Below are 15,137 nucleotides of genomic sequence, written 5' to 3'. Positions count from 1 at the left end.
CTTTTAGGAGCCCAGCAGCAACCTCTGTGAACCTTAGGGTGCAATCCTATTGGATCTGCTCTGGGTACTCGTAAGTCGATAAACTTGGAGGCTTACAAGTATCCAAAGCAGAGTAGGAGATGTGCTGTGCCTCCCGCTCTGCAATTTAGCTAGACAGGCATTTTCAGAACCCCGATTCCTGGGTCCAAGGTCAGAGTGCTGTCTCTAGCCTTGGATCCAGGAATCCAAAAAATCCTATGGTTCCTTAGATACTGTCTAGAGACCGTAATATTGCTCTCTTAGAATCTTTGGTTACATTGACTGGAATGCCAATGGTAGGAAAAGAAACTTAGCCAATAGTACAAGAAGCAGCATGGCCAATGGCAGCAAGAAACCCCTTGGTCCACCTCTCTGTGAAGCAAGGGCAGCTCAGCCAATCACTACCACAGGCATCACCAAAACCAAAATGTTGGACTATGGCTCCCATCATTCTTAGTCAACATGGCCATTGCTGGCTGGGGGTATTGGGAGTTGTAGAGGGCACCAGTTGGGGAAGGCTGGTATAGATATGTCTCCACTCCCCTTTTCCTCACACTTTCTCAGCTTCCTGTTTCTGTCAATTCACAGCTTAATCCAGAGTCTTGCTCTTTCCTTCAATGATGCTATCTCTTAGTTTCTTTACCATCCAGAATCAATTCCCAATCCTCAATTTTCCCAGTTACACCTATCCCTAGTGTGTACATATGGTTTACTCCCGAACTGACATCTTTGGCTTTCCCATCACTCATAGGAACTGGACTGCAAACATGATTTGAGTCATTGGAATGGTTATGAATAACATTCTGTGCCCTCATATCAGCTCATTCAATCAGTGCTACAGGTTACACTGCCATAAACACAATATGTTATAAATATAAGGATAACTATTATGCATATGGTGCAAACATCTTGAATGATTATTTTTGGTTTCCTGATTGTTTGGGGTTACTGTGACTTGTCAAGAGAATGTTTAAAGTGGCTAATGTATTTTTTTGTGCAAGAAGATTGCCTATAGTTATTTTAGAAATGGTCAAAATTCTCACTGCCTTTCTCTTTTAGCCGTAACCGATTGTTTAACCTTTTAAATATAAATTAAACAAGAAAGCTAGCTATAACATACCTCTTGTCCAGGGTCTCCTATATTTATCATCAGCAAAGCCTCCATCATGATAATAATTTTTATCCTGGTATAAACAGGAAGGGATGTGAATTGATAACGATTCAAAGGAAAATCGCTGTCTAGTTACTCTCTGTACAAGAAAAATGTACCACATGATTATGAGTGATATGTTCCAACTTTGGTCATATTAAATAATTTGTTGCTTCACCAAAAATCATACAAATGTGTTTAGCAATTGCCAGTCCTATTCATTAGAATTGTTTAACAATCTCACTAGGAGTTCTATTTCCTTTTTCTAGAGTACATAGTCATTTTGTTTGTCCACATATTTTAAGTCTACTTTAATCATATGCAGAAACTCACATCCAGCTCCTAATTTTCTGATAAATTCTACTGATTTCAACAGAAAATATGTTTAATGGGACTTACTCCTTGGTAACTGTTTTTTGGATTGCATCTAAAACCATCCTATCAAATTTTATAGGGATTTCTTAACTTTGACTGGATTGTGCTTTTTAAGAAAATCTACACCATTCTGTGTACAATAGAGCAGATAAATTGTAATACCTGTTAAAATCAGTTATTCCTTCTGCAAAAAAGGCAATAAAATATTTGTTTCTATGTTGCAGCCTATTCTTAGAGTGAGATGCACAGAAGAAACTAGTTAATAAACAGTATCAGACATTCAGTCAATTGCCAAATCAATCTGTTTTCCAAACGATAAGAAAATAAAACTTTATAATACTATCAAAACAATAAAAAATAATTGAAACAGAATTTAATCTCTTGCTTTTTTAAAAGGTTGTCTATACTGTTAGATGTATCTATTCCAGTCACTTCTGAGTGAGTAAGAGATGTAGAGCTTTGAGATTGTACCTCATATAAATAATCTACTGCCTGATACTTCAAGGCTGAAAACATCATATTTCCTGTTTTCTGATGTATTCAAAAGTTTATCTGTCTGAAATAAGAGTAAGATAATTACTTAAAAACCACATTGCTTATATACTGCCCACTCAAACATTGTCCTTTGGGTGATTTACAAAATAGATGTAAAACAGAAACTCTAGCCTTCCAACAGGTTCTTGCTGGAGACTTGCTAGCGACTCTTGGAAAATGCTACCAGATTTCCCAAGTTAATAATGCCCTGAGCAAGCCTAAATTTTTACATATTTTCACATATTTTCACTGGAGCGCAAAACTTTCATGCCTTATATACGTATGCATGAGAACCCTAACTACACATGATGATAAATGTGTTGCCTGGAGTGTTGTGTGAGGGTTTTAAAAAGTTACTAGTATTTCTGGTCTCTGTGTGTTGTCGTCGTCATCGTCAGGATTGTGGAAGTGGAGGCAAAGGTTAAGAATGAGTAAATTCAAAATGGACTCTCCCACACATACTTACAATTAAATTAAAAACAAAAACCACATGCACCACCTCACAGAATGCTATAGGCAAGTCATTTAATGCCATGTGTAGGCCCTTATTTTATTTATTATTGCAATTACATCCCCTTTCCCCTCCTGCAAGGAACCTAAGGCCACTTATGTGTGGTCCTCCTCCTTTCTATTTTATCCTCACAACAACCCTGTGAGGTAGGTTAGGCTGAGATTCAGTGACTGGCCCAAAGCCACCCAGTGAGCTTCATGGCTGACTGGGGACTAGAATTCAGATTGCCTGAATTCCAGGCAGTCCAACACTCCAACCACTACACCATGCTGACTATAAAATAAATAAATCTGATTGGGCCCTTAAATACTTCTGAAGGAATTGTTCTGAAGGGTATGTTACACCATGCGCTTCAGCTGAACATATAATATTGTCCATTGCTCCCTCATGTCACCGCCAGTGAGGCCCTGTGGGGATATCCCAGCCTGGTTTTGACTCTGTTTCATATCGTGTAAGTAGTTGTATTAAATGTGGTAGATTGAGGCACCCTTTTGTATTTTTCACAGAAAACCTCGCAATAACACAAATAGCGTGTGAAGGAATTAGTTTATTATGACTCCTGTTCAATTATGTTCCAGCAATTTTCTCCCTCAAGGAATTCCTTGGCCACTGGGTGGGGGTAGGTTGCTGACGCTAAATCTACCACAGCTCTTCCTGTTATCTTCACCTCTGTGGCCTTCCTTCTCTTTGTTATTGTCCAGCCCTGTTTTAGTCCCAAAGTCACCTCTCTTTCCTTACCAGAGCGCTCTCTCTCTTTCAGTGACAGATGGAAGGAAATGTCTCTCAACTCAGGAAAAAGGACCCAGAGGAGACACGGAAATATCTGGACATTGTTCTGATTTATAGGGGTAGGTTGGAGCATATCGTTTCTATGTTATTCACATTATTTATATAGTAGCTTACCTATCGATAGCACGAGAGGGTGTCTTTAAACAGGCAAAGGACTAATAAGAAGGGATGAGCATGCTTTTTCTTTTAAACTAACTAGGTGAAAGACCAATAGGGGGGCTGCTTAATCTGAAGCCTCACTCACATGATACAGGAAGTATGCCAGAAACAGGAACCATTTTAAGGAGCCAAGATAGAGCCGATGTCAGACGACCAGCCTGGCCTGTATGAGTTCAACATGACGAGATGGTAGGCTCTTTTGGTTAAAGATATCGGAGGGAAACACAATTGCTTCATAATAATACATGATCCGTTGCTTAAAATGAACCTTACCAGCTTCTGTAGGACATGAACTGGCAGGTATGCATTCGTGTATCTTTATGCACACTATCCAACCCAATATTTATGTGAGCTGGATGCATCTTTACTCCAGCGCAGGGATAGGCAAGTTGTGGCTGTCCAGATGTTTTGGCCTACAACTGCCATCAGCCCTAGTGCATAAAGCCAATCGTGAAGGATCATGGGAATTGTAGGCCAATTCCCATGAACTGGAGGGCTGCAAGTTGCCCACCCCTTCTGTAGTGCATATGGAGTAAAGATGCACCCAGCTCATGCTCAGAGATGGTAAAATGATAAAATGCATTCCAGAGTTATGCTGCCTTGTAGTATAAAATTTGCTTAACTATCACAAGACTACCCTTGTCAATAGGATTAACTTATTTTTAACTCACTTTAAAAAAAGTGCCCCACATTTTGCTCCATCTTACCCTACATGTAATTCCATTTTTGCCACCATTTTGCTAGCCACCACCTAATCCCATTCTCTCCAAGAAGATAGATGGAAGACTGGTTATGCATCTGAGGAAGTGTGCTCCAGCCTGTGAAAGCTTGTTCAACAGTAAAAAAAAAAAAAAGGCTTTCAGGTATTACAAAATTCTTGTTATTATTTGTTATAATAATGGTTACTCACATGATCTCCTGACATCTCTGCCCAAACTCAGCTTGACCACAGCGTAGCCTGAAATTGTGTCATGAACCCTTGGCTACTCTAAAAGTTGTAATTAGTTAATAGACTTCTGTCTGCTTTTGCCTAAATTAAGGCAGAGGAGCTATGTCTCACTTTGTGATTGCATTTGAATAAGGGATCAGAAAATCCACCATAGACCTGTTGAAGTAACAACAGACTTGATTCATATGGTGAGAATAATCCTGTGTTTATATAATTGTGGGATCTCCCAAATTGCCCGTTACATATTGCAAAAGGGGAGAAGGCATACAAATCCTAGACCCACTTCCACTCTCACTGTCCATAAAGGTTCAATTCTTTCATTTATCAGCTACTACAACGATCTGTATGCCCTGGATTTTTAGGAAGTGCCTAATTTTACTTTATTGGATTTGGTGGGAAGGCTATTAAGAAAATACTAACCCACCTCTCTTCAAACAATATAAGCTGTCTTATGAAATGCAAAAGCCAAATGTTTAATGATATGTAATGATTTGAAAACAGTCCGGAAACTTCAGCTGGTACAAAACAGGGCAGCCCGCCTACTAACAGGGACTGGCCGACGAGATCATATCACGCCAGTCCTTCTACAACTTCATTGGCTGCCAGTCCAGGTCTGGGCCCGATTCAAAGTGCTGGTATTAACATTCAAAGCCCTAAATGGCTTGGGGCCAGGTTATTTGAAGGAACGCCTCCTCCCACATGTCCCTGCCCGGACCTTAAGATCATCCACAGGGGTCCTTCTTCGTGAGCCCCTGCCGAAGGAATTGAGGCAGGTGGCTACTAGAAGGAGGACTTTCTTTGCTGTGGCACCCCGGCTGTGGAATGAGCTCCCCAGAGAGGTTCGCTTGGCGCCTACATTGTTTTCCTTTTGTCACCAGCTGAAGACCTTTTTATTTTCTCAGTATTTTAACACCTAATTTAACTTAAATTTAAACTCTGCTGTTTTAATCTTATATTTTAACCTATATAAATTTTTGCTGTGTGGTTTTATCCTGGTTGTGCTTTTTATATTGTATTTTGTATTTGTGTTTTAAAATTGTTGGTTGTTTTATTATGCTCTTCATGGTTTTAATTTTTGTGAACCGCGCAGAGAGCTTCAGCTATTGGGCGGTATAGAAATGAAATAAATAAATAAATGAATAAGAATGTGCAAATGTAAATATGTAAAAGTAATAATTGTATTAAAGGGAAAACACCCAAAGATACAAGTAGGTTCAAAATTAATTCTGTGTAACACATTAGAAATAGTCAGGATGACCTGGATAAAGGGAAAATGCTGAGTTAAAGCCCTATCATTTGGGCTACATGGGGGGCCCGTCTAAACATTTGGAAAGTCCTGGGGTGAGTGCACAGTGGTGCAGTTTCGATTAAACAATGCCGCTGTAATTGTGCACCCACCCTGGGACTTTCCACTGAAACTGCGGAGAAAAAAAGTTGGGGACTTACCCGACTTTTTTCCCTCGAGCGAGGCAAGGATGTGCAAGATGGCATCAAGACAGCCCCAAAGCCTTGCTCCGGAGTTGCAGCAGAGGCGTGACCAGGTGGTGCCTGGTGGAACGCAACCTGCTACTGTTCGCCTGACACCAGGAAGAGGGCAGGGGCAACTACGGTCCCTGGATGGTTGCCCAGAAATCCCACACTCCCTCCTTGGCTTCGGGATTATCCAACGCCACCCCGGGGGAGGGAAAGCACAAGCTTTTTGAGGGACGCAGCGCCAACCCGGTGCCATGAAGACACTCCCAGGATTATTTGAGTAAAGGTGTGAAACTATTATTCCAGGTCAAAAGTCTATTTGGTACTTAGAATGAAATGTTCCCTTTTTAAGCTATTAGAAGTCTAAGAACAAGAAATATTTAGAAAATGCTACTTCTTGTTAAGTTATTAAGATTTAAGAATCTTTTTGTTTATCAAAAAGAAATGTTTCATGTTATTTTAAGTGAGTTATATTTTGATGTGATGTTATAAGCATAAAATAATAAAAATTGATCTTTTTTTTAATTAATTCTTGTTATTACAAAACTAAAATGGAATCCACCTAGAACAATTTTTGGTATATGCTTTGTTTGAAGTGTAGAGAATGGAAAAAAGAGGCCAGTGTCTATTACTCAAAACAGTTGTTTTAGCTGACTGTCCAATCTAACTGAAAGTGCCATTTTCTCAAGATCCCTTGGTGCAGATCAGTTGCTGCTTTAGAAATTTTAATGGCCCTTTCATACTCAGAGAATGATTAAACTTTTTTCCACTCTTTAAACACACGTTTATGTGTGGAATGGGGATTTTTGTCTGGAATTCACTTACAGCTTAATCCTATGCATGTTTAATCAGAGGTAAGTCTAGCAAATTCAATATAACTTTCTTCCAAGCAAATTTACCTAGGCTTCGAGTCTAAATTCTGCGAATAATTCAATTTGGGCTGGATCATGCCCATATGTAACTTGCCAGGTGGATGGGATTGAGTTCGTTTTTCAGCAAATTTTGCAGTGAAGCTACTAGTGTAGCAGAGGAAGATAAAATGGGAACATTCCACCAGCCCTGCTGAAAAACCACTTCCATCAGGCTCCTTCCTCAATTATCACTAGCATGCAGAAGTAGAAAGGCATGATGTGAGAATCAGGGCCATTTCAATAGTCCTGCTACCTTGGGAGTAAAACCAAGACGACTTTCAGATGTGGGCTCTGCTTTCCTTACTGTGGCTCTGCTTCCTGCTTCTTTTCTGTATTTGAAACAAGCTGAAATTACACAGGGAAGAGAGCAGCGGCCACGTGGCTTGTACAGTTAAATATGACAGCACCTTCTAGTGGGCGTTTTATAACACAACTTCACCTGCACATAGCAGGAAATCCTGACAAATCCCAACATATCTCAGAAGAATTGGGTTTTCTGAGAATTATTTTTTTTCGCTGAAACCAGGAAAAGGAGTGGGAGATGTGCAGGAGGCTCATGTCATTGTCAAAATGACCTGTGAACATCTGTGATTAGCCGGTCATGAGTGTTCTTTAAAATGCTTATTTAAAAAAGCCCAAAGAAACCCTGGCATAAATGTTGCAAACCCACAATATGTTGACAATCCTTTGAAAAAATGAAGCAGATTAGATTATCCATAAACCAGCATTTTAAGATTAGTCATTTGAATGATCAAAAAAATAACAACACATGTTTGGGCACAATTTGCAAGATCTCTGTGGCTTTTATTGCAGCTGCCGAAGTTCTAATAAGTGAACTATCTAATAAGTGAACCATGTACATTGATGGTGCTATATAAATAAATAATAATAATAATAATAAATAACTGTCAAACTTCCTTGATGTGCTCAAAAGTTTAAATACGGTTTGTACTTCAGAACCAAGAACCTCAATCAGGAAAATAGAGATAAAAACCTTAAAACATAAGTTACATGATTGCCTCTTCTAGATTGTACCCCTTTATGTCTAATTTGTCTCCAGTTTATAAACTGAAAACTCCAGTGGGTAGAGATATATAGGGTGTAATATAATCCTAGTTGTCTTTTGTCTTCTGTAAAGTTTTGAAAGTCTAGGCAGTTCCCTCACAAGACTGCTTTTACTGGTAACATTTGCCTGATTGTAATTAAATTTAATTAGTACGTTCCACATTTCATTTCTTTACTACCAAGCCTACAACCAAACTGTAAATAGGGAGCGTGGGGGTGAAACAAGAAAGACATGACTCACAGCTGCTTTTTCACTAGAGCATGGTAGCCTATGGTGTAACCTGACGTAGCCGTCCATTCGCCGCAGTGCTGGTTCTTTAACTCGCTAATGCGCATATTAGCAACAGGCGATTTACCACGACTTTTGGATAATGTTCGACTGTGCACCGTGTTATGCTTATGTGACCTCGGGGGTGTTGAATCGCATTTTGACAGGTGGGCGGAGCTTTGAAGCTAGGAGAACGTGATTCGCCAATCTCCCGTTTTCCCACCTATTAGCAGCCTCGTTTCTTCGCGCCCTTTCCCCCACAACCCATTTGTTTTTATTCCTTCCTTCTTCCCTCTTGGGAAGAGGAGGGGGCGGTTGGTGGCGAGGCGATCGAGGCAGCCTCTGGGTGGGCAGGCTGGTGGCTAGCAAGCAGACAGGCAGGCGAAAGAGCGGCCCCCTTCCTCTGCGAGCTTGCTCAAGCCTGGAGCCTTGCTGCCCCCATCGGAGAGAGGGTTGAGTCCTCATTGTCAAGGTTGCTGACCATCAATGCGCACACACAGAGCTCCGCGCAAACTCCTCCACTGCGCCTTCGACCAAGGCAGGGGAAGAGGAGGAGGAGGAGGAGGAGGAAGGAAGGGAAGGGAAGGGAAGGGAAGGGAAGGGGGATGTCACCGCTGCCACAGGCAAGCCAGCAGGCAGACAGATCCAAATGGGGGGGGTAGCTCTCTCCCCTCTTTGATGAGGGGCAGCAGGGTTTTTGCATTTTGACAGGTGGGCTAGCGGGGCAAGCAGAGGACATAAGTCGCTGTTGCTGCTGCAGTGTGATGCTCTTTTTTACACTTGAATCAACGAAAGATTGGGTTTATATTTAATGAGGTGCAATCCAGTTGTCGTATAGGTGAGGACCAATAGTGCAACCAACAAACCTGTGGGTACAGGACGGACCGGAACATGGCATAGCTGTTCTGTCTGGGCTGCGTTCCCTTTACCTGGCAAGTCCTCGTGCAATATGTGCTGACATGCTGGAACTCCACCTACCTCATGCTGGAGCGTATGGTGGAGCAACAGCGTGCCATCCACGACTTGTTCAGGGTCAGGGACATTGGCTTACAGGCAGCACTGGGCAGGCAGCAGTGGGAGGCCATGTCCCAGCTGGTGGTGGTCCTCAAGCCGTTCCTTGAGGCCACCGAGACCCTGAGCACTAGCTCTGCCCTCCTCAGCCAGGTGATCCCTGTATGTAAACAAAAGGAACCCAAAAGACGACCACCATAGAAACAAAATAAACCCAATGAATTAAATCGTCATTCAAAAATTGTACACACTTATTTATACTAGAATAACTATTTTCAATCCAATACTAATACAAGTCTACAACAATCAACTATCACATCAGTGTAACATTTCATTACATATCAATATAGCATTCAATTGTAGTTAACAATCATTTCAAACCAGATTTAAACAGTCATTGCATGGAAATCTGACCCATAGACATCAAACACAATCATCTAATCACATAAACAGTATATTAAGACCAAATTTAGTCAACAAGGTTCATGTTAGTTACCTAGGGAGGTTACCTAGGGAGATTGTGGGCAGGGCCGGTGCTACCATAGAGGCCACTCAGGCGGCCGCCTAGAGCGCCAAGCTAAGAGGGGCGTCGGGTGCAGCGCAGTACTCATGCGCGTTGGCTGTGAGCCAGCCCGGCCCGAGGATTCAGCTGGGCCTGGGTGGGCAAGATGGCACCTTGCGCCCACCCAGCCGAAGCGAAGCCAGGGACGCTGGGGTGGGGGTGGGGCAGCTCCACGTTCAGACTTCCGGAACGCACCCGGAAGAGAGAAAGAGAGAGAAAGAATGTATGGGTGAATGGGGTGCAGGGGGTCTTTGAGTGAATGCATGTGTTCATGCATGTGTTTGTTTGGAGTGAATGATGCTGAGTGTGTGTGCGCATGTGTGCGTGCGTGAGTTGGGGGGGATGATTTGGAGGTGATATTCCTATTAAATAATGCATTTTAGACCCATAGATGTTCCTTTCCAATTTGTTTGCTATAATTGGGATGACGTATTTCTTGCACATTAAAGTAAATTTAGCAGATTCAAGTTTTGTGCTTCTTATTTTTTCCAGGAAACATATGTTCTTAAAAATCAAAGTTGGCATTTTGGGGGTGGGGGTGGTTTGAAAGTAGCTCACCTTGCCTAGGGCGCAAAATAGTCTGGCACTGGCCCTGGTTGTGGGCTCTCCCACACTAGAGGCATTCAAGAGGAAGCTGGACAACCATCTGTCAGGGATGCTTTAGGGTGGATTCCTGCATTGAGCAGGGGGTTGGACTCAATGGCCTTGTAGGCCCCTTCCAACTCTGCTATTCTATGATTCTATGTTATTCCTTGTTTCGAAGTATCTTCTTCAAAAACGTCAGTCTTAGTACTCTGTAAAAAATAACAATTGCCAAAGTAAACACATTTGATTAGAGTTACTCCACAGTAACAACTCTCATTTACTTCTTATTTTTTGGCTGGTTCACAAGGTAAGAACACCGCGAACTGCTTTATTCAGACAACTTACCACCAACAGGCAGTGGAAAGCTCACACAATGTCTCTTTATTAAGTTTTTCAAGGTGAGACCATCTTCTGGTATTATATCTACACAGTATACAGAAAGCTAATTAGCTATATTTTTCCTAAACAGACAAAGCTCTGTGCCATTGCACAACAATATACTTATTTAACATTCCCGGAAGTCAACACAAAATTAAGACCTTACATACATACCAAAATCAGTAAAACGTATTTTGCTTTGTCACATTGTTTTGTTTCTCAGCTGGCAGACAGCAGCGTCTGCTCAGTTGATTAAATAATGAACCACAGCATAGATCTCCCAACTGTAACTTCTGTTCTTAAAGTGATATCTACCATACACCACTTAGACTCAAGTTCCCAGGAAAGAGGAAAATTCCAGACTGGAGTTTAAACACTGTGGGGCCACTGTATTTAACCTAAATGTCCACTGAGCCTCCTTTCTAAGCAAGACATTGTCATAACACTGCCAATTGTATTTGTGTGCATAAACCCATTCAATTACCAGAAACTTAAAATCATTACATCCATGTCCCATCTCCATAAAATGTTGCACAAGAGGTGCCTCCGTGATCTGATGTTTAATCTTGGATCTATGTTCCAAGAGCCTTGTCCGGACCGAACGCATCGTCTTCACAGTGTAAATAAGGCCACATGGACAAATGATCAAATAAATGAACCTTTTAGTCGCACAGTTTGAAAAATGGCCCAAATCAAAGCGACGATGATCCACAGGATGTATAAAAGTTTTCGTTTCCAGAGTCAATGCACACGCAGAGCATTTTCCACATTTAAAATGCCCAAAAGTAGGGTCCACCCTTATTGTGGGCTGGTCAACATCAGTATGTACCAGTAAATCCTTTAGATTCCTGGAGCTTTTCAAACCAAAGTAAGGAAAATCACTTCTTGAAGTTCCAAATAAATTTTTGAAGTGTGGAAGAAGATTCATATTTAGGTTTATCTTTAAATACTCCCCAATTCATGGCATGTTGGGATTTCCTTTGAAATGGCCATGAATAAGGAAAGCCCATTTAGCTGTCTGCAGCTTTAAAAATCCCTGAGATATTTGAATTTCATAGAATCATAGAATAGCATAGTTGGAAGGGGCCTACAAGGCCATCGAGTCCAACCCCCTGCTCAATGGGGTGGGGGATTTTCAAATATTCCCCAAAAATCAATGGAGGCTCGGATTTCCTTCCAACTGGGCATGAATGTGGATACATGGATAAGCTCTCATGGTGGTGATTTTGAGGTTTCTAACGTTTACAGTGACAGAGATATCGAAAGGGGTGTGAATTGGGGTTAGGGGATGATGCTTAAAACATTTAAAAAATGCTAAAAATCAAGGCATGCTCAGATTGGCTTGAAACTTGGCATGAATGTGGATCTAGATGGCATCTCCGAGGGTGCCCATGTTCAAGTTTGTATCTGTAAAAATGTCGGAGTAAATCCCATTTCTGAAAATGGGATGGGGGATTTTCAAATATTCCCCCAAAATCACTGGATGCTCGAATTTGCTTAAAACTTGGCAAGAATGTGGATACATGCATAAGCTCTCATGATGCCATTTTTGAGGTTTCTAACGATAACAGAAAAAAAACATAGGCATTTGGATTTCAATGCAAGTCTATGGGGGGGGAGGAAACGGAGCTCTGATCCAGATCCGGAGCTCTGCAGCAAAGTGAAGCGGACCATAGGCAGATCAAAGTGGGGCGGAGCGGACCTGATCCGGAAGTTGCAGATCAGGAGGTCCATGCACAGCCCTAGCAAAAATGGATATTGTTCAGCCTCTTAAGAATTTCACCTTTCATTTTTAAGGGAGGGTTTTTTTTCCCTAGCCCAATAGATGGTGAAGAGTACATGTGGATAATGTCTTAGAGAACATTTGGTGGACTGAACACAAAGCTTCAATGGCCTGCAGAGGGCAGGGTTCTCTGAGAAAGACATTTTGTTGATAAGATCTTTGCAGATATCCTACAAACCCCTGAAGAAGGCCTTGTAAAGGTACAGGATGAAATGCATCAGGCTTCACAATCTACAATAAAAAGTTCAGCATCCTGAGAATTCGTTTCTCCCTTCTCTTCACTTCATTGGTTGCTTGTTTTGAAAGGATATTGTTGTTTTGATGCTTTTGATGCTTTTAAATTTTGTATATTTGTTCTTAATGTTCATTGTTTTTAACTTTTGTAAACTTCCCAGAGAGCTTTGGCTATGGGGCGATAAATAAATGTAATAAATAAATAAATAAATAAATAAATTCGTTTCTCCCTTCTTTTCACCCAAAGGGACTGGCATTCGGAGGCCTTGGATGTAGCACACAGCCTTGATGGCTAGTAGCCACTGATAGCCCTTTTGAATTTGTCTAAAACTCTTTTAGAGTTGGTGGCCCATCACTACATTTTGTGCCAGGAAGTTGCATAGTTTAACTGTGCCCTGTGTGAAGAAGTGTTTCCGTTTGTCTATACTGAATTTCCTTCTTATCAGCCTTATTTTAGGATTCCAAACTCCTAGTGCAGGAGTACAAAACCTCTTTCAGCCTGTGGTCCAATTTCCATTTTGGAGAAGCTCTTGGGTGGCACATTCTTGGGGTGAGTAGGTGGGGCCAAAATACCAAAAGTCCAGCATATTTTAGCTTAAAACTCTTATTGCCAGTAATGAAGTGAGAGTCATTTCAGCATTCTAGAAAAGGGGGGAAAAACTGCAGAAAGCTGGGAAACCACCAAATGATCAGTGGTTAGGTGGAAGGGGATGAAGGTAGGGGAAAGGAGAGTGGCTATTTGGGGAAATCTGGATGGCTGGATTGGGACTCCCAGGCAGGCCGGATTTGGGGCCTGGGACTAAAATCCTGCATCCCTATTCTAGTAACTATGAAAGAAGAAAAAACCTTTTCCTCTCTCCATTCTCTTCACATCTCTGTGAAGTTTCCCCTTAGTTGCCTTTTTTCTAAGCTAAAACACAAGGTAAGTAGCTCACAGAATTCTGCTTCCTTCGCCCAGAATTTAGGAGTAGCTTTCATATTTCTTTTATATTTTCAGAGGACCACATTTAACATCCTGAAGTTTGTATTCCATTTGTACAACTGAGGTGCTCAGTTCATTTACTTATTATTCTGTAAAGTGGATTAGGCCGAAATACAGTTCCTTGATTTGATGCTACTCTGAGCTTCATGGCCGCACAGGAAATCTGAATCCGGACATTGACCTTTGTTCTGTTGCATGGCACATTTTCAAAAGCACAATGCCATTTCTTTTGCAAGGGCTTTTCTGCACCTGCAGATGCTATGCAAATGAACTTGACCCTGCCTTGCTGCCTGAAACCAGAGCAGTTGAGCAACATGAATTCCAGCATCACGCATTCCCTGACTCTTACACATTCTTCCAGTGTGAATCATCCCTCACTCTTATCCATTCTTCTATTTTCCTCTGACCCTGTTCCAAAAGTAGGCTTGCTTCATATCCTTCTCTACCTGCCTGAAAACTCCGTGGTCCATGTTTTGAATTAAAAAAAATCAAGATTGCATATGCTTTCTTGCTTAAAAACCTAAGAAGTAGCTTGCTAGATCAGTCAAGGATTTTCCTGGTTCAGCATTCTTTGCAGAAATGCCAGCAAACCAAGCTGCTAGATGGCCCTCCAGAAACTGGTCAGCCATCCACCAGTAGATCACAGTTAACCTTCTGCTCACCTCTTTTCTGTCATTAGAGCCTTGTGACTAAATCTGCACAATTTCTGAGCTGTAATGAATGGCAGCTACATGAGAGAGCATACTATACCATCTTGGAGAGCACGTTACTTCCATTTGCACAGATAAAGTCACCTTGGCTGTCAACTACTTCTGTTCCATCTTTATCAGGTCCATTTTTCCATTATCTAAGGAAGGCTGATGCATCTTATCTTTAAATGCATGCTTCTCCTAAAGCAAATGGAGTGGCTCTGAGGCTGGTATCAGCCTGAAATCTACGCAAGAGGAATTTGCACTACATTTTTATTCTTGTTGAAACTACTGGCTCTGCTAAGCAGTTATAAATGGGAAGATACAGAATGGATGTGTCTTGTAGCTGAGACCTGAAAGACTGAATTTATTTATTTATTACATTTATAAATAAATGTAATATATTTATATTACATATATAAGCCGAAGCTCTGAATGTGTGTCAGAGGTACCCATAACATAGTTCCACTTAAGTCAGAGGTGATTCTTTCTGTTTTACTAAGGAAGATACTTAATTCCTCTTCGATACCCTGTGAACATGTATGTCTGCATGTCTCAGGTAGCAATACAGTCACAGCAGACTTGCAGTAATAATAAGGTTATGTACTGTATGTTGAACAAACACTATCATTTACAAATAATTTGGAAGCAATCCTAACCAGAATGTGTAGGTTGTGTTGAGCTGAGTCTAAAGACAAATTGCCAAAACAT

General features: G+C 41.3%; 1 protein-coding gene across 1 annotated transcript in view; it reads right to left on the bottom strand.

The window, feature by feature from the left end:
* SHOC1 (shortage in chiasmata 1) overlaps positions 1–11,345 on the bottom strand; it is a 75,220-nt gene extending 63,875 nt beyond the window's left edge. Inside the window, exons 1-2 of the mRNA XM_063128463.1 lie at positions 11,223–11,345; positions 1,139–1,268 (exon numbers count right to left, since the gene is read on the bottom strand). Coding sequence (XP_062984533.1) covers positions 1,139–1,268; positions 11,223–11,345 — 253 coding nt within the window. The remainder of the gene's footprint in view (positions 1–1,138; positions 1,269–11,222) is intronic.
* Between the last annotated feature and the right edge of the window lie 3,792 nt (positions 11,346–15,137).

Source organism: Elgaria multicarinata, chromosome 6, assembly GCF_023053635.1.
Source record: "Elgaria multicarinata webbii isolate HBS135686 ecotype San Diego chromosome 6, rElgMul1.1.pri, whole genome shotgun sequence".
NCBI classification, from domain to species: Eukaryota; Metazoa; Chordata; class Lepidosauria; order Squamata; family Anguidae; genus Elgaria; species Elgaria multicarinata.
This window is presented reverse-complemented; position numbering and strand designations above follow the sequence as displayed.